General features: G+C 38.9%; 1 protein-coding gene across 4 annotated transcripts in view; it reads right to left on the bottom strand.

The window, feature by feature from the left end:
• LOC101852882 (tetratricopeptide repeat protein 37) overlaps window positions 1–12,930 on the bottom strand; it is a 36,638-nt gene extending 23,708 nt beyond the window's left edge. For 2 of the 4 annotated variants that reach the window (XM_013088466.2, XM_005109095.3), the window contains exons 1-15: window positions 12,709–12,930; window positions 8,683–8,774; window positions 7,714–7,857; window positions 6,896–6,987; window positions 6,133–6,205; window positions 5,434–5,562; window positions 4,819–4,917; window positions 4,090–4,198; window positions 3,413–3,568; window positions 2,948–3,043; window positions 2,401–2,546; window positions 1,495–1,575; window positions 1,203–1,300; window positions 641–773; window positions 211–290 (exon numbers count right to left, since the gene is read on the bottom strand). In XM_013088466.2, the coding sequence (XP_012943920.1) occupies window positions 211–290; window positions 641–773; window positions 1,203–1,300; window positions 1,495–1,575; window positions 2,401–2,546; window positions 2,948–3,043; window positions 3,413–3,568; window positions 4,090–4,198; window positions 4,819–4,917; window positions 5,434–5,562; window positions 6,133–6,205; window positions 6,896–6,987; window positions 7,714–7,857; window positions 8,683–8,772 (1,526 nt within the window). In that variant the 5' untranslated portion in view covers window positions 8,773–8,774; window positions 12,709–12,930. Of the gene's footprint in view, window positions 1–210; window positions 291–640; window positions 774–1,202; window positions 1,301–1,494; window positions 1,576–2,400; window positions 2,547–2,947; window positions 3,044–3,412; window positions 3,569–4,089; window positions 4,199–4,818; window positions 4,918–5,433; window positions 5,563–6,132; window positions 6,206–6,895; window positions 6,988–7,713; window positions 7,858–8,682; window positions 8,781–9,584; window positions 9,671–12,708 lie in introns of all 4 variants that reach the window. The other 2 variants (XM_013088465.2, XM_035972577.1) reach the window with 2 other exon arrangements.
• Between the last annotated feature and the right edge of the window lie 7,126 nt (window positions 12,931–20,056).

Below are 20,056 nucleotides of genomic sequence, written 5' to 3' on the forward strand. Positions count from 1 at the left end.
ACAAAAATTGACGAGAGCCTGATTCCACCACGCTGCCTCACAAATAATACAAGCCCTCTCTCAAAGACTTGGTTTGAGACTTACACCTACTATGACAACGACAATAAAATCATCTATGCCTATAATAATAGTAAAAATAAAAACAACAATAATAATAATTTTAAAAAACAACAACTGTAATGGAAAAAGAGATAATCTTTGAGTACTCACACTGCATCTCCCTGTACTAGCTTGTAGAAGTGACCGATGTAAAGGAAACTCTCATAATTGTAGGGATCCAGCTTCGCAGCCTGAAATATATATGTTAAATGATACACTCAAAATGGACAAAGACAAAAGGAACCTTAGATAGTAGAGAAGTCAAAACAAAAAAATCACGAGATAGAGAAAATTGGACTGTTAAGAGAGGCCACTGCAGAGGCTAAATTTTTTTAGCACTTTGTGATCAATATTTTACACGCACATACAGTGTAAGACTAAAAAAACTCCCCGTTTCCTGGAAAAATCTAACAATGCTGAAGGCTTGAGATGACTTCTGACTTTCTTACTTATTACAATATCAGAGTAAGTTGCCCATGTATTATGAGAAAGAGTTTTAGCTCTGAGATCGAACAAAACTCACCCAAAGAGACCCACTAACCTTAAGCAAAGTGGTAAAACACTGCTGTATGTTGAGGTTCATTTCCTTGGAGTCTCTCAGTTCCCACAGTAGTTTTCCTAGCTGCAGCGTGGCCACAGCATCCTCTGGATCACTCGCCACTGCGTCTTGCAGTCTTTGAATACAAGGAAAAATAATGTTTTCTTCTTTCTTCTTCCTCGTTCTCGAACAAATAATGTTTTGATTCTCCAGTACACAATCACACGCTTCAGGTTAAAGAGAACCACATTCAAAATGGCTTACATTGCATACAGAAGGGTATAAAACGTTTACAAAACTCTACTGTTGCAATATATATATATATATATATACATAAAATAGAAATGAAGAAAAATCAGTTGTAAAACATAACCTTAAATTTCAAACAGGAAATCTTTATGCTTCCTCAACTTAAATGAAACCTACAAAAGGTGAGGTTTTTTCTCCTCTAATTTTCAAGTTGAAAAGGTAATCGGATACAAAATTTGCACAGGCTAGGAAAGTTGTTTAATTTAAAGCTTTAAAAATTTCTTAATGTAACTAGAAAATGGCCTTTTTGACTTACTGTTTCAAAGCTTCAGTTTGCTGTCCTTTTTCAACTTGGATGAGGGCTCTCAAGATCTTCGATGAGTTCTGGTCCGCTGGCAAATTCTTTGCACATTCCTGACAATACGAAAAGCAGAGTCATTTGAAATGAGACATTTCCGGAAATACATTCAACAACAGACACTGCCCAGTCAGGCTGATGAACACACAGCTTAGAAAATAAATGTATCAGAGCCAGAATATAATTTCAAATTCTTTCCCACTTTCCTTTATCGTCTCATTTTCAAAATCTGTTGTATTTGGCGACTCACCTCAGCATCTTCCAGCTCCCCTTGATCCAGCTTGATGTAAGCTCTGGTGAGAGATGCTTGCGCTGGGAACTGTTCCTGAACCTGTGGGGTTAGGAAGACATTGATGTGAGCGACTGATGTCTCAACACAGAAGCAGGAGATCTCTGCCACGGGATGCTAATGTGGGGAAAATAGAACTAAAAAAAAACACAGGTCCATTACAGCGAGCTAGACTAAAATTACCTGAAAACTTTATAGAGACTCTACTAGATCACACAATAGCTGTTTGATTTTGCAACCGGATGTAAATAAGGGGAAAATGCAACTTACAAAAGTAGGACCATTACAGCAAGCCAAATTAAAATTACCTGACAACTTCATAAGGACTTTCCTTGATTACACAATAGCTGTTTCATTTTGAAACAGGATGTAAATATGGGAAAAAAGCAACTTTAACAGCAAATAAGATTAAAATTACCTGACAACTTCATAAGGACTTTACTTGATCACTCAATAACTGGAAAATTTGCGTAAACTTGTTTATGTAGTGTTAATCAAAAAGATTTTTTAAAATGATAATATTAATTAAGTACCCATAATGACTATCAATGGACACACCCTATACAAAATGTCTTCTGATTACAAATCTCAGGCCATCCTTGCAGCTGGGTAAAAAGCTTTATAGTGCACTTCAGCTTAATTTGTTACTGTAAAAATAAAATGAATGCTGTCTGTAAATCTGAGTCAATCTCAGGAAAAAACATATATATACAAGATAAAAGGCCATTAGAACAGGAAAAGAGAGACAGCCAGACAGATAAAAACAACAGAGTAGAACGTACTGGTGAGCGTCCTCTTGCAATACGCCTTTAGAACATTTTAATAAAAAGACATGAATGAATCCCTGTCAAAAAAAAACAACCCCACCTCGTCCAGGATAGCCAGTGCTTTCTCAAAGGCATCAGCCGTGCCGATCTCCCTGTGGGCAGCGGCCTGAACCAGCTGGAACTGACGCACGACACTTGAGGTAGGGGCACACAGGACACGCCGGGCGGAGTTACACGCTGCTATGCCTGGGGGTTGGGGAGAGGGAGGTGAAGTGGTCATTATTAACTGGTTATTTTGTTGTTTTTGAGATTTTGAGCAGTTGCAGTTCTTGTCGCAGCGTATTCAGAGCAATGACAAAAATATTTCATCTCAAGAGGTCTCAGCATGTATTTCTTTGCAGGAGCACAAGCCTATCCATTCTGTCCTTTCTAACATCTGATACTTTTTCCAACTATAAAATAGAGTGATCTATAATTGGAGTTTTAAAAAACCCCTTCATTTAGGCATTTGTAAAATTCAAAGAAAAAATGGAACATAATTTTACATCAATACAAACATTGTTTGCCATGCAGTCCGAGTCCTTGAAAGAGCACAGATGTTCCTTACTGGACACAAGTCTAGCATAAACAGCTAAGCTGAGACATACCTTTTTCGCAAACTCTAAGGCATTTCTCATAGGAATGCAGACAGAGGTGAGCCCTGCTCAGGTAGTACAGTCCACTTATACACTCATCATTTGCATCTGAAAAGAGAGATTGGAAATATGTTCACAAAATAAAAGATTTATACTTATTATGGGAATGATATAATTATATGCAGTGGAGTAGAATTGTGGTTTACAGCCAGCCACATTTCACCAGCAACATACTATGGCAAAAGAAACACTGTCAAGAAGCAGACCTTATGACAGCAAAAAGCCCACCAACAATCAGACCACAAATATATATAATTATATGACATCAGTCAGTTCTATAGACAATTAAACTAACACACAAATAATCCCAACGAAGCATTTTGAGAAAGCAAGTGAGGGACAATGCCTAACTCTGGCAAAGAATGTTGTCTCCCACATTGTGTCTACTGGGTGTCAAACTGAGCCAATACAAATTACCTTGAAGAAAATCTCTAGCCTGCATCCCATTTCGGAGCCTGATGGCTTGAAACGCTGAACCCACTTTGGCTATGACTGAGGAAGGTTTCAGTGTCAGTAGCTCAGCCGTCAAGTCCTTGATTTTCTCAACAGTTTCTGCAGGTGGAGAGCTGTCACCTGAAAGGAAAATATCATTTTCACCACAGAAAAAAGTGTGGGAAAAACAAAACAAATAAAACATGTAACTTTACAAAAGGGAATTCATTCCTTTTTTACAATGATCTAAAAAAACCCAGATACTCAGAATACATTTGGTATATTTGATCACTGCTTTTGATTGTAGGTTGTTTTTTTTTCAGTTCAAAGTGTATGTTCATACATGTGTACTCACCTCCAACTCAAATGAATAGCTTAGTCATTCACAAATGAAGGATTTTTTGTGTATGCCAGAAGTGTTGTGACATAGAGAAAACAACAGTAATTGTTGGGGGGAAAAACTATAGAGATATATATATACTTTTTGGAAATTCAGACGATGCAGCATTCCAAAATGGATCTTGTATTTCTATCTTCAAACACTGAGCAGAAATAATGAATTGTCAGGAGGATTTAGATGATGATATTTGATTCTCCACAGTAGAGTTTGGTGGACCTGTATGAAAGCAACATGTTCTATAAATAAAACACAAAACACAAACCTATGCTCTCATCAATATAGCACTGCAGAAGAAGTTCCAAGGGTGGAGAAGCATTGGGAAACCTTTGTCTCAAGCTGTTACAGCTTTCTCTCAAAACTTCTGTTTTTTTCTGTAGACAACCATAAAACATGTTTAATACATAGCATAATCATCCCACTGACAAAAAGGTGAAGAAAGCATATTTCAAATAATGGTAATTATAACATTCTAAGCAAAGGAAAAGTGACTTTTGTGGATTAATGCGATAAGGACGTGTGATTTTGTTCCAAAGGTCAGAAAGGGGTAAAAATGAAATGAAGAATGGTTAAACTTAACACAGTAGAGTAGACTACCACCACCTACTCAGCAAGCTCCTTTCAATCATCCTTAGACAGTGACTGGACAAAGACGTCCAATGTGACTTATTGGTTGTTCTAGTATATCCCTCGATAACATTCCGTGCGTCTTGATCAAGTGAATACTTTTTGTATACTTGAAGCAAACTACAAAGAACATCAAGTAATCCTGATACAAACATGATAGATGATGTTGTTTCCCATGATAAGTACAGTGGGAAAAGAGACAGGGGGCACAGATGCTAGGTTCAGACGAGCTAATTATAAGTTCTGCAACCTCTGACATCTCTGCAAGTATTATGAGGAAGACAAATATGTACAAAAATCATGTTAATCTTTGAATGGAAGGATTCCCCCCTGGTAATATAGTCCATATGTATCATTTGAGTTTCACCTGTGAAGTGATAACCAGCAGCAGCTGAGTAAAGTTGTCAACTTCCTCTGGGGTTAAAACTGATGAATCGTCCAGAACATCTTTGAGAGCCTTTTCATACTAAGTAGAAGAAAAAAAGAAATGTATTACGTCACTCACAAGGCACTTCTCAGCAGTAACATACCGCATATTGACTTAATTTGTTTTATGTTCCAGTAAGAGTTGACCCCGGCACCCGCCGACCACCTGTGAGAATTGATTTCATATGGCACACCATAAAGATTTACAATAAAGATGGACTGTAAAAACACAACACCATACTCATCAACACAATTAAGTAAAACATTTCAGACATAGGCTGTTTTGACCCAGCCAATCAAGGCTGATGCACCATTGCCAACTGCCACAGTTTGAGCTAAGGTTCCTTCTCAAGACCACAGCCAATTATCTCCAATCCAAAAGCAGGGTCACCAACATTGCTTGATAATATCAACCTGAGTTCACTTACCACTTGACTACTAGAGCCCTCACATATGTTCCATGTGACAATCATATCCCTCTATGAGTTATATAAGAACTCTTGATTTTTCCTATTTATGTTAGCTTCACATAGATCAAGACAGGAACAAAAGTTACCAGAGTGAGTCTCTCGTCTGGCAGTTTTGGAGCTTGAGGAGACAGCTGAGTTATCAACGTCTTGTTCCACTTCCTCTTCTTCTCCTCATCTGATTCAAGAGTCAGCAATTTTGAAATCAAATCAACAGCCTGGAAGAACAAAAGAAAGTATAACAATGAGCTCTGAAGTTCTTAAACAAAACAATTCTCATCTAAATATTGATTACTACATGTAAAAATAAGAATGTTACGAAATAAAAGCTTCAGCATCTGAAGGCAAGTGGTTGATTGAAGTTTTAAGGGTCAGAATTGAGTCCAGATGGTTGTTAAGTGTTTCTCAAAATCCCCCCAAATTCATGAAAAAAGTCAGAATGTAAAAAGCAGAACAAAAAAATAATATATAACCAAATATTCTAAAAGACAGAATAATTTCTCTACAAACTTGCCAAACGATGGAATGTAAACTAGACCAGATAGTTTTCACAGTCACCAAAAGACAACATCTCACCGTGCCAGCACAACATTCAACAAAGGCTGTCCTCAACCTGCTCTCAACCTCCCAGCCTTGAATGAGACTCTTGATTCTCTCCCCCCCCCCATCACCTTTCATAATTAACATAAAACTCCTATCCTACTTTATAACTGTCACAAGAATGTTGAATAAGATTTAAGTGATGGAATTTTAAGCACTTCTATAAAAAAGGGTCTAGTAGTGTGCACCTTATCTTCCTGACTGGTCCTCACATACAAATCTGCCAGCTTAGACATGTAGGGTGTCTGTTTTGAAGAGTCACTGGAGACACATGAAAGGGAAACATGAATTAATAATATGTAAAATCATTTTGTACACAGTAAATATTCTTACATATATTGCAATCATTTTATAAAATGCCTAATTCAGACACTGAGGAAATTTTGAATCCTAACGACAACAAGCTATTGATTTTATCACTTCAGGCCAAAGGGCTAGAACTCAGATTGCTGCTGGATCGGAAAAGTAAAGTAATCACTATCACGGAGGCTGTTGAAATAGTCCCACTGGCAGTTAATGTGGTAAGTTGCCAACCTGATAAGCTCTTGGAATCCTGAAGCTTACTTAGATTCATGGGATCAGGTCACTCTAATCTCATTCTTCTCAGGAAACAGTTATTCCCTGAATATAAAGCAGATTTAGCATTATCTTTCGTTAAAAGTACTGACAGGGTGTGCTAAAAATTAAATTACCTCATTGTGAACAGACACTGCTAACAATATGGCAATTATGGATGAAACAAGCTCAATTATGCTGTTTGAGGAAAGCAAATGAATTACAACTTTGCACACTTGAAAGCAAATGTTAGATTAAAAAATGTATTTGAAAGTAAAGTTCACTCTTATTTTGGGAGGATATCAAAAGATTTCCTGTAAAAACTGTAAGTAAACAATTCGAAACCAATGTATTTTAGTCTCTCCAGAAATGATAATTCACAGCCTAGATCCGCACCTGGCATTGAGCTCAATAAGTTTAGAGTACAAATCAGCAGCTTCTTCTGCACTCAGCAAATCTTCCTTCTTGTCCAGCATACTGCTCAAACCCTGCAATATAAAGACAAAAATAAGAAGGGGAAATATCATACCTGACAACAACTTGCAGGAGCAGATTTAGGAAATTTTTGCTTGTTAAATTAAAAGTAACATAATGTCACTTTAAAAAAATAGTCAGGGTAGTGAGGGCCTAACAGTAAAGACGCAAGACGAGACTTTGAAGTTTCAGGTTCCGTTCTCTGTGGAACATGATCCAATAAAAAGATAGTACATAATTTTTCCACTTACCAGCATCTACTGGACAGAAATTTGACACGTCGACAAACTTTATACATCGTATCCAATTTCTTATGCACAACAGCACAGATCTTTTACAAGGTTAGTAAATTCTTTCATATATATAATTTTCATTTACAAACACACATGCCTTTTACCTTCTACTCAGTCAATATAGAAATTCATTTGTACCCACTGCAATGCTACAAATGAGTGAGAGAGAGGGAGAGAGAGAGAGAGAGAGAGAGAGAGAGAGAGAGAGAGAGAGAGAGAGAGTGTTTTAAGGAGCGTATTGTGGAGACATGTATTTACTAATGTCTTGTCTTGTTGTGAGTATGCATGAGTGCACCTAACCTTTGTAATATCTACTGCCATTGTAAACGATCAGGACAAATTTCTCCCTGTGAGATAAATCAAGTTTGTCATTGTCATTGTCATATGACAAGAGATGACAGACAAAATTGTGGTTCAGGTGGCCAGGTTTCATCTGGTGTAACTGACCTGCCAGGCCAGCAGCTGTTCTGGAGCCTCCTCCGTTGCCCGTTTGTACGCCTTCAGAGCCTGGTCGGGCTGGTCCATCCCCTCGGCTGCCACGCCAACAAACACCAGCGCATTGTAGTTGTTCTTGTCCACTGCTAGTATGGCCTGAACAGCACAAAAAACATGCCTACTTGCTCAATGAGAAACTTGAAATATTGATAAAAAGATAACCAACACATATTTGGTTGAGTGTAATAAGTGAGTAATTCTTCACTCCAAAACTGGAGATAAGCACTTCTTGCCCTCAAACAATAATAAAAGCTTTTAGGCTTCTAAAATAATTCTCAACAAGTGTTGTCGATAAAAACCACAATCAGAGGGTTCGAGATGAAATCGAACATCTTTCATAAACTTCTATCCAAAGCATATATGCATTCCACCTATGACTTTAAACTTAAAATGGTTGTAAGTGTGAGAGGCTGTAGTCTTCAGATTATTGAGACTATTGCTAATGGTTAAAACTATTTTTATATCCACTGGCCAAAGTATCAAAATGCAGCATTCTCTATAAATTCATTTTAAATGAGGATAGATTATGAACTTAACAAATGGTCTGAATTTTTTGTGCCACAATTTTTTCCCTTTTGGTTGTTTGCATGAAGCCTTGACCAGAGTTGAGGCTTCACATGGGATAAACTCAAGTCTCAATAGATCAACAGAAAGGATTTCAAGGAAAGAGATGTGCCCTAGCTTCAAAGTGGGAAAGAATCCTGATGACTGCAGTTGTTCCCTTTTAAACTGAGAGTAGAAAATCTTACAAACTAATTCTATAATTCTACCTGGTTATGAGAAGCTGATTAATTTGTGAAATGTAACCCTATTGAGTAAACACACTTAGAAGATTTTTCCAAACAAGACCAATGTCTCTATTTGAATGTAAAGTATCAATTGATTCTATTTTTAGAGTTTGTACTCTTCCAAAACCATTACCTTGCACTGCTTCAAAGCTTCCTTGAAGTCTTTTGTCCTTATGGACTCACGTGCTGCTTTCAGGCAGGCCTTTATCTCCTTTGCGTCCATTGCTTTCCCTGAAAAGAAAATCAAAATTCGTGTCAAAATGCCCTTTACTTGAGGACCATTATAAAGCCACGTCCACTTCAAAAAGCAACCCAGATAAGAATTACCATGTTTTTTAAGTGGGATTTTCCTCTGTATAAATAACTCCCTTTAACAGCAACTTACTTTTCCTCTAACAGCAACCTTTGTTGCAATATATTGTTTCACAAAAAAAAGTTTTTTGACCATTCAAAAACAGTGTGAACACCAAGACTGGCCCATAATTTTAGAGTGCAAACACCCCTTCTCTTGTTGATCTCCCTGCTCGAGTGAAAAATATACCACGTCTGTTGAGTACAGAAACTTAGTTCACACCATGTTGCAAAGATCCACTCTCCTTCAACGTCTCTCATTATCATTATCGCCCAGCCATCGAGTGCTGGCTCACTATGTTCTCATTTTCAGATATAAAACGTCATCGCATCATGTGATTAAGACTCGTGTACATGTGCATATGCGTGACAGTCAAGTGACAGAGAGTGGGAAAAGATTACCCCCTTTGAAAATCCAGTTAGCAGCAACCTCCACCTTACAACTTACAGCAACCAAGGTTTGCTTACCAAGGGGGGATAGGTGGACACCACTTTACCATAGTACCTCAGTCTAAATCTTTAAACTTTTAGTTTAGTTTTAGTAGAGGATTTACAGCGTTCACAACTCTTTATACTTTAAAGAATAACAATAACAAAGTGGACAGAGAGAAACAGAGTAGGATCAGACACCACTCAAGCTGCTTTTGGGTTTGACAACAAAATAGAAAGAAATATAACACAAACCTGACAACAGATACTATCCTCTGTCCTTTCACTTTCTCTCTCTCTTGCTCTTAAAAAAAAAATCCTTGTCTTCAACTTGACCCAAGCTGAAAAGAAACCAAACCAAACCCTCGCTTACTTAATAAGGAGTCCAACTTTCAAATCTCCTCCCAACTGGGAAAAATAAACAAGTATTTTAGGCACTCTTCAGGAGAAGTGGTCCCGGCCTAACTTCAGAGAAATTTATACACAAAATCGGAAACAAAAACAGAAGTCGAGTGAAAAAGCTGGCTGAGCATTTATTAATTTTTTGGTGCTTTTTTAAAGTTCGATTTTTTGATATTATACTAAATTATTTTTTTCCTCATTGGGTCGCCTGGTATCATTATAGAAAAGGTCCAAATCCCGTAACAGGTGCAATTTCATGTCTTTTCCATGCTTTTGCCTCCTGATTTAGGAAATGTAACTTAAACTTTCGCAAATGTCTAAAATGGGTTTGGACCTTTTCTATAAAGTTGCCGGTGGCCTTTTCACCCTGGCAACTCAGCCAGCTTTTTTACTCGACTTCCGTTTTTGTTTCCGATTTTATGGAGTTAGGCCGGGACCACTTCTCCCGAAGAGTGTTGTATTTTAGTAAAGATTTAGAAGCCTTTGTTTCTGCCATTTAGAAGTTGGAGGCAAGCTTTTGGGGTTATAATGAGACATACTGAAGTAGGTAAAAAAGTGAATGTAGAAGAAAACTCCTGGAAACGGTGGAAACAACTCGGGGTTTAAAGTTTTAACAACATGTAGATCTAGATCTCTTTTGATATAGATCCTGGAGGTTTCGGTAATTGTTTACTTTCTCGCGTTTGATTCCAGAGGAGGACTTCCGTAACGAGCGACCACTCTGAACTCTGAATAACTCAATGAATTCACCGGCCATCAAAATCAGTACAGAAGGCAAAGCCAGTTTACTATGATAGATTATCTACAATAAATGATGAAATTGCCGTCATTCACGTATTCTTAACTCCAGCGCAAAGTTTTAAATATTCAGTCGGGGATGCATAGAGTATCGTCTAGAAGTAGATCTAATCTAGGCACGGCCAGAATTAAACGTGAGAAAGTAAACAATTGCCGAGCTTTCAAAAGTAAAGAATTAAGTACTTCGAGAGACGATTTGTGGCAAATTGTTTCTCTTTCATTTGACAACTGAATACTAGGTTCACGGCCTAACACCATAGACATTTATACACAAAATCGGAAACAAAAACGGAAGTCGAGTAAAAAAACTGAACTGAGTTGTCTGCCAAACCTATTTGAGACTAGATCTAGATCTGTTTTCGGCACTATTCTGAATTCTAACATTTTTTTAGTGTGCTGAGAACAATTTTGGCGCTAAAAACTGCCACAAACCATTATTTTGTGAATTTAGCAGGGGAGAGAGTAATTGTTTACTTTCTCGCGTTTAATTCCGGTGGAGGACTTCTGTATTGAGCCACCACTCTGAACTCTATGAGAATATTACAGTGGAGTCCACTTATAACCAGTCCTGAAACAACGAGAAGTCTGTTATAAAGACACTATTCTAAAATCCCTTTTTTTTCCCTTCTTTATCATTGTAAATAAAATACTGCTATTGCGCAACCAGACAGTCATGCGAGTCGGTTATAACGGAATACTGCTGCTGCTGTGCTCAGCACACAGACCAATTAAACATGTAAAACCTCGCCAGTTGAGAAAGTTGTTGGTGATCCAGCGAAACAAAGAATGGGAGAGCCCACGCGAACTAACAATGAAGGCCTGAGTGAATGAGTGGGGAGTGTGTGGCATGCGCAGACAAGCAGAACGCATCGTGTGATAGGCCAGCCCAGTCTAGATTATCTAGGCATACCGTGCCTCTCACTTCTCTGGTGCGGGATGGAGAGGTCACAATGTTGTGATAGATGGAGTGAATGTGTGACGTGCGCAAGCAGACGCAAAGCACCACAGGGTGTGGTGGGGCGGGGGACAACACAGTGGGCCAGTTAGTCTAGAGCCAGAGCCCTTTCTTTCTGATCCCCAACGCAGAGCTGTCAACATTGCTAGTGCTAGAGAATGAAATCTGATTTGATTTTTGATCAAGTAAGACCTAGAGATCATGTTGAACAAAATCATCATCAGGGGAAATTAAATACAAAAAGGAATACAGAACATTAAACTCATAAATTAGGCCTACTTTACTATTTCCCCTGAATGTATTACTGGATCCCTTACAACGAGAATCCTGCTATAACGGACATTTCGCACCGGTCCCCTCCCTCTCGTTATAACAGGATTCCACTGTATACTCACTTGATGGCCATCAAAATCATTACAGAAGGCCTTTAAAGCCAAATATAGTATGTTACTACCTACAAATGAGGACATTGCTGTGGTTTACATATTTTTAACTCCAGCGCAAAGTTTTGAATGTCCAGTCGGGGATGCATAGATTTTTGTCTAGATCTAGATCTAGATCTAGAGCGCGGCCGGAATTAAACGCGAGAAAGTAAACAATTGCTGGGGACCTGGGGAGAGACCCCCCTGCACCCCCCCCCCACCTTATTTTTTGGCAGGGGGAGTCCCCCCTGCACCCTTTTTTTTTAAAAGACAACGTACGGTTTTGTTTCTGATTGTGTACATAATGAAATGTACAAATGTCTATAGTCTATGGAGTTAGGCCGGGACCACTTCTCCCAAAAAGTCCCGGGTTCCCCATCATCACATTGCAGTAGGCCTACTGTGGGTCTGTAGTCTGTGGCAGACTTCATTTTCAGGAAGGACTTTCGTAACGAGCGACCACCCCAACAAACACAATAAAGAAGGGACCTAGATTCTAGATCTAGATATCTAGATCTAGATCTAGAATCTAACCTAATAGACCCTAACCCTAACCCTGCCTCTACACCTAACACTAACCCTAACCTTAACCCTACCCCTCTATTCTACTCTGTCTCATAGATCTAGTGGTCGCTCGTTACGGAAGTCATCCCCATTTTCTGCCTACTTATCAATCAATATCAAGTCAGAAAGAAATATTAGCTAGATCTAGATCTAGATCTATTAGCCAAGATAGATTACTTACACTTACTAACGAGCATAGAGACAGACCTAGCCTAGAGACTAGTAGAGTAGAGTCTACCTTTTGATGTCTGCGAGGTCCAGCAAGTGCCAGATCCGCCACCACACTAGATCTAGATCTAGAATTTAGTCCAAGACCAAACTTGGGACTTATGATTGGCAGCAAGTAGACAGCAGAAAAGCTTCTTGATCGAATAGGCCTAGCCTTAGGCGACGTATCAGCGCAGGCAGAGGCCGAAGATCTACTTTCAGTTTCCCATCTTCCGGTCTGATGTGTGCAGATTGCAGATTCAGAGAATCCTAATCCTAACTTCCGTTTTTTGTTTGTTTGGTTGGTTGGGTTTTTAAAAAAGTTGTTTCGATTTTTAAATTTCCATTATTATATTCTACTACTGCCCCCCCCCCCCAAAAAAAAATACCACAAAAAAAAACCAAACCCAAAAAACCAAACCAAACAAAAAAACAACACAGAAACAGGGATTGTTTTCATTCAAGAAAATGAGGTTACAACTCAACCAACTTTCCAGAGGCACTGGTAAAGTAAAGAGCAGGGGATAATAAAAAGAGACAAAACACTATCTAGTTGATCTACATTTAAAAGTGAATAACACAGCGCAAAAAATTGACATCTTTTCTTTTCTTTTTTTTTTTTTTGGGGGGGGGGGGGGGGGGGGGAGTCAGTGCTTGGTCCAATTTCTTTACTTTCCCTCTGTCGTTTCTGTCTATTATGATCTTAATTGCTCTTTCCTAGCACTCAACTGAATCGAATAATGCAGTTACAAGTAATTGCAAGAAAAACAGCAAAACCATGTTAGTTTTAGAGCGGTTCTTACCACAAAAACTTTTACACAGTTATGTTAGGTAGAACAGATCACGTTATAGCCAGTGCTCATTGTACATTTGATACACTTGATTGGAGGGGGGGGGGGGGGGTCTAGACGTACGGTGTTCAGCTCTCATTCAAAAAGTCCTGGCGGGGCTCGAAACCTGACGACCCCCCAAAAAATTAATAATAATAATCCCTACAATTTTCTCCTTTCACCTCCTTTCATGTTCTCTCGTCATGTTCTGTCATCTGCTTTCACTCCACTTTCTCTCCCCACCCTGTCCTCCCCCCCCTCTCCTCATGCACTCATTCTTCTTCTACTCCTGGCAGGGGGCTCTCGTGGTCTAGAGGTTATGGTGTTTGTCTCTCATTCAATAGGTCTCGGCTTCGAACACAGACAGAGACGGATAATCTTCTTCTCCCAGATTTTCTCCTTTTACCTCCTTTCCTACTATTCTGTCGTCTGCTTTCGTCTCCACTTTCTGCCCCCCCCCCCTCCCATTTGCCTTCTCATCTGGACTCCTGACTCTTTCCACTGCTACTCCTAGGTTCCTTCCGCGCCTTCCATAGATTTACACTATTAAGCTTAAAAAGGAGATACCTCTATGGTTCCTTCTCACTGCTGTCTTTCATTTACACACCTGAACTTATGGTTCGTAAGATCTATTATAACACCTAGCCTTCTCAGATAAAGGCAGAAAATCTCAGAGGTCCCGTGTGCAAGTTGCGCACGTTAAGATCATTTGGTAGTCCAAAACCGACGAGAGCAGGCTTCGGCCGCCACTCGGGCAAAATTCAAAATTTCCTGCCAACTGACATCCGCACGCTCATATGACCTTTTGCAGTTGTGACCGCCGTAAAACACTTACCAACCCCCTCCAAAAACAAACAAACAACAAAAACAAAAACAAAAAATACTCCTGACACTTTCTTACTGCTGTCTTTCAGGCACACCCCTGACCTTAGGGTACCGTGAGATCTAACACCCAGCCTTCTGGGATGAGGGCGAAAAATCTCCAGTGGTTCCATATAATATTCAAATTGCGCGCGAGATCCCTTGAATCCGAGGTTCTAAAATCCAAATGAGTGGGCTTCGGTCACCACTCGTGCAAAATTCAAAATTAGTTCCTACCAAAACTGAAAATGCTCTAGTTTTTAGATTTAGTAGGCCTACGAGTTTTATGGCACTTGCAACACAATAAGGTCATATAAGTGCCGAAGATTAGAAGTGTTACAAGAGAGCAAATAACACAAAAAAAGGAGGGGAAATAAAGACACTAGATTTTTTTACAGGAATGAAGGAGCAGACCACACCAGAGTACCCGCCAACCACCCACCGAAAATGCTCTAGTCAGTACAAAAACAATAGAGTACCTTCGAAATCGGAATGTGGCTGTCTGAAAGCAGTGGGGCCCAAGTAAATAGGAAAAACAGTCATATATGTAAAAATCATTTGCACTGCAGGTTGCTGAACCAACAGTCGACTTCCCCTAGCAGGGGAACACAAAGAAAAAAAGAAGACAAAGATACACTTGATGCATTTGAGGGCAGGTCGATTAAATTAATGGTGGCTCTGATGCATTCTATATCAAATTGACCTCAGTTTTGCTTTGAGCTTATCAAATTTCACTCACAAATAAAAGATCAGACTCCGCGATGTGTGGCAGCTTTTAAATTGGCCGTTTTCACCGGCCGTATATCTGTAACTTAGAAAAAAAAACGTTCATGTATAATTTAATATTGGAGGATTTTATCAAATTGAGTCCAAATGGTCGCTTTCCCACCTCCAAAAAGGAAAATATGGGCGCCCCCAACTGCCTTAGAGCAATGTTCACTGGTCACAAGATAACCCGGTAAAATTTAAAATAAAGCAATATTCTCCCATGTCTTCGCACATCACAGCACATTGTTTCCTAATCTTGTAATCATAACTTCAACCCTATTGTGACTCCCATGGTAACCCTGGATGTTTCTCAAAAGGTGAAGGAGGAAAGAAATTATAATTCCTCAGAGCAATCCAATTTCAGAATCATCCTTTTCAGGATTTGAACCTACAGCACGTGCATTCAAACTAAGCAAGTTCATCTTGGGTTGTTTTTTTTTAATAGTAGAGGGTTTTACGGCACTCGCAACTGCATAAGGTCATATGAGCGCCAAGGGGTGGGTGTCAACAGAGGTCTTCACAGGGAATCAGACTTAGACTGCTCACCTCTCTAGCTTCAACAGCACAAGGTCTGCTTCGACTATCAAGGCATCCCTGAAATAGCAGGTCACAAGAGAGTGACAAACATACAAAAGAAGTAGAGGAAAATGACAATAGTAAGGATTAGGGAAAAAAAAGCAGCAGTTCCCTGTTGTAGATCAGGCACAGTTATGAGCGGGACATGAGTCAGCCCATTTACAATTCTACTATGCTTGAACGAGAAATGTTCCCCCCTTTGGGAATGGCCTAAAGACACTACAGTCACTTCATCTCATGTTTGACTCATATCCTGCAGAAATAGCAAGGCATAATAATAATTAAGACGTTTACTCCGAAATTCAACAACAATAGTCAGGAAATTGAGGCATTAATTTGTAATTTATTAATATCTTGTACAGAATATATAGTGAATTATACAGGCAGTCGGGGGTTGCATGGGATCAGACACAGAACACAGGACAGTCACTTGGGAAAACACTTCCTTCTGTGTCTCCGTCACCGAGTAGGGAGAGAGCCCTGACATGAGAAAGTAGTGAGCGCTGGGGGAAGGACACACAGAATATGGAGACATTCGTTGGAAAATACAAACTACAAATGTATTACAGGACAAAATGTTCAAGTGGTCAGTAACAACTACAAATGATAGGTTCCATTTCTGATCTAAACCAGAAAAAGCTGGGCAGGAGTCTCTAAACTAAAGATTATGGGAGGAATGCTGCTTCTCATACTATTTTGTCCCGTCCAGACCAACTTGGAATATTGAAATTTTCATACCCGACTGATGTGCGGTCACTTTTTCTTCTTTACAACACATCTCTTGTTTCAGTGTGCCACTCTACCATTTTCTCATAATTGTCCCATTAGTCATTTTTTAAATCAATCATAATCAAGTTTCATCCTCCCTGGAAAAAAAAAATAATAAAAAAATACTGTTTTCATAATAGGAGTACACTGAAGCTTGGAGACCCCTCAATTAAGGAGATAAATAAAATATCTTTCTGGACATTTGGATGATACAATTCATATCTCAAAAAAGTAGTAGGGATGATGGACAGGGAAAGATAAACATAAAAATGAGACAGACATTGCCATTAGCCAACCCTGCCACAGCATTCACATTAACGAAAACAAAAGAAACTTCACCAACGGACAAACTTTCTGAATCAGGCATACCCGATGAAGTATGAAGTGGAGGAGAGTAAAGCATTAGTGGCATTTTGTAGGGTTGGGTTAAAATTATCAAAGCAGCGGTATACATGGCGTAAAGAATGATGAGACCAGAGAAATAGTTTCTGGATAAATATTTCTTTTGTGCACAGCAATCTTTTATTCTAGAGTAACAGCTTGTGAGGGATACTCCTGACACTTCAGTTACCAATTTGCACATAAACATACAACAGTCGTAGTCTCTACCCAAGCAGCTGGTCATCTTAAAACAAATGGATTCTTATGAAGACTGGATTTCCAGATGAATTTCTTGCTGGGCAACTCATCTTTTACATGAAAGATTCATGGTCACCCTACTTGTTTTTGTTATACTTGCTTTATGGTAAAATTGGTTTGTATTTTTTTGTTTTGTTTATTTGTTTGCTGATAATGTGTTCTTTTTATTTCTTATTGTTGTAGGAGAGTGAGGGTTTTGGAAACAGGGTAGAGAGGTCCAGTTGGTAACCTTGATCATACGAAATGAAGAAACACCAGAACCAATTAAAAAAATAATTGTTGGTTGTCAACCCTAATCACCATCTCTCGTCCCCCTTCTAAGATGCTCCAAGTAAATGTGTACAGTGTTGAGACTGTATAGATGGCACCATTCGTTATCCTGGCTATCCCACAACCTTTCCCCTATCCTCTTTTCTTTTTCACTTAAAAAATAAAACATTGTTAATAACAATTATAAAATTGCATCACATCCCTGACTCTATCTACCAAAGGGTCTTTGTACTAATACATGGGCAGAGAATATTCTTAGACTTGGCATACTGTTGCAGTAAGAAAATTGCATGGAAATTTTCTCTCAAATAAATAATCACAGAGTACAATTGCTATTGACATAATTTAGTAACATGAATGGTTGGGTACTACATAAATGGTTAATCTACAGTTATTCATGAGTTTATTGGATACATTAATTTACATGCATTTATCATCAACAACAACAAAAGATATATTTTCATTTGAGTCATTTCAATGTGTAGCAAAGGCAAAAGTGTATTACTGACAAAAGGCACAAGTCAGTTACAACTCTATCACCATTCCAGGCTGAAAGGCCGGAAAAAAATCAAGACTTCAAACACTCCCAACAGCCAGTCCACAAGAAGTGCCATTAGCCTGCAGGATTTACAAATGTTTCAAACAAGGCACATCTCCAAGGACAGCAACAGGAAGGAAGGAAAAGAGGGTGAGTTCTATTTCCAATGCCCAGTCAATGCCTCTACACTGGTATAGACAGATTAGGACAGCAAAAACATTGAGGGGGGGGGAAGAAGAAAATCAAACTACTCCAAAGTTTACACCAAAAACTCACTTAAATCCCTATTAATAAATACCCCCCCTCCCCCCCAAACACACACACAAAATGAAACATTGTGAAAATCCAAGAGAAAATAAACCTATGTAAAAAAAAAAGTCAAGGCTAAAAAGATGTTAGGACAAAAATAGGATGTCCTGCTCATATTATGATCAATGCATGAGTTAACCCCTTCGTTGCCTTAAGGTGTGTATGGCAAGTCACGAAAATGTCCAATTTTTGGCTTTTGCTGTACATTGAGACCACAAAAATGGACAAAATTTGCCATTCCTGATTGCATATGTTGTTCCTACAAATCATCTGGCTACAATTCTTCTGTTTGGAGATTTAGCCACAAGCACAACATGATTAGCATTCAGGGAATAAAAAATGCCTATTCGGAACCAAATTTGCTAGTATTACTGTATTGTCTAATCATGGACGACTATGCTTTCCCAACACGTTAACACCAAATAATCTGAAAAAAGGCAGCACATTTCCCTTTTTTGCCTTGATTCGCAAGTTATTCAAAATTATGGGGAAATTAAGGATGAGGAAGGTGACATTATCAAAGGCTCAGGGTTCAAATATGTCATGAGTGGGCATAATCAGACAGTGAGCTCACTGACATTGAAATCATTGGAAAAAGTTTCGATCTTGTACACAGCTGACCTGGCTTATGAGCTTAGCTGAAAATCAGCGCTGACAGTGGGAACACACCCCACCTGAAAACCTCTGACATTTCATGACCCTAGAATTACAAAGTTCTATCTACTTAGTGCCTACTTCGGGGAAATTTGACGTTAAAAATAATTTTGAGTTTAAGAACACGTCAAAGTTTCTCTAATGCAATTCTTTGAATATCTTGACAATGACTCGGAATAATCTTACAATTTTGATAGAGCAGATAGAACATTTGGTTTCTGACCATATGGTCTTAGTAACTCAAAACGGACAAAAACTTCAGAAAGAACTTTGTAATTCTAAGGTATACTCATACAAAAAAAGGGACACATGGTCTTTCCCGTCACCATACTTAACCGCCCTAAACATCACATTACACATTGTACAAAAGAAAAGTGATCATCAGAGCAGTTGGATAGTGGACAAAAACTAGATGTACAACAAGGCTCTCTAGAAGTAAGAAGGCATATATCTTCATGGACTGGTTGAGCATCAATCTCACGACTGAATTTGATTCACACTACAGCACTTATGCTTGTTCTTCTTTTTCTTCTCCTCCTCCTCTTTCTTCTTCTTCTTCAGGTGTCAGACCTGGACAAGTCACTGACGGTCATGGTGCCTCATTCCTTCCTGTTGCCAGTCTTCCTGACCAGCTTTCTTTATCCAACACTACTATTATCTATTAAGGCTTTGGACTCTCAAACAAAAGTTGTGAGCTCAGTTCTCTGCTTCATCATGTGGGACGTAGTTTTTTTTTTTCCTGGAGACTAGCTTCTTGACTCTATTTTCCTCAATTCACCCTGCTGAAAATGGATGCTTGGCAATCATTTGAGACAGAATAGATCTATGAATGATAACAACATGCCCCTAACAGGATAACAAGGGGACTGAACCAGTGAAACAGAATTGACTGGCCAAGAGAGTGTCTGAGTCATCTGCCAGTGGGGGTAACTCAACAATAAATAAGCAATGACATTTTTTATAGATTATGTGGTGCTGCAGGTCAAATTGTGATGGCAGTAACACAGTAAAAGACTAGACTGATCAAGCTATACTAATCTACTAAAGTTATGAGCTGACTATGGAATGAAAGTACAGTCTAGCACCCACATACTGAAACTGGTGGGACACAGAAATCTTGCCATTATGTACAAATTTTGCAATGGACATGTATACAAATAACATAT

The sequence above is a fragment of the Aplysia californica genome, unplaced genomic scaffold, assembly GCF_000002075.1.
Source record: "Aplysia californica isolate F4 #8 unplaced genomic scaffold, AplCal3.0 scaffold00748, whole genome shotgun sequence".
NCBI classification, from domain to species: Eukaryota; Metazoa; Mollusca; class Gastropoda; order Aplysiida; family Aplysiidae; genus Aplysia; species Aplysia californica.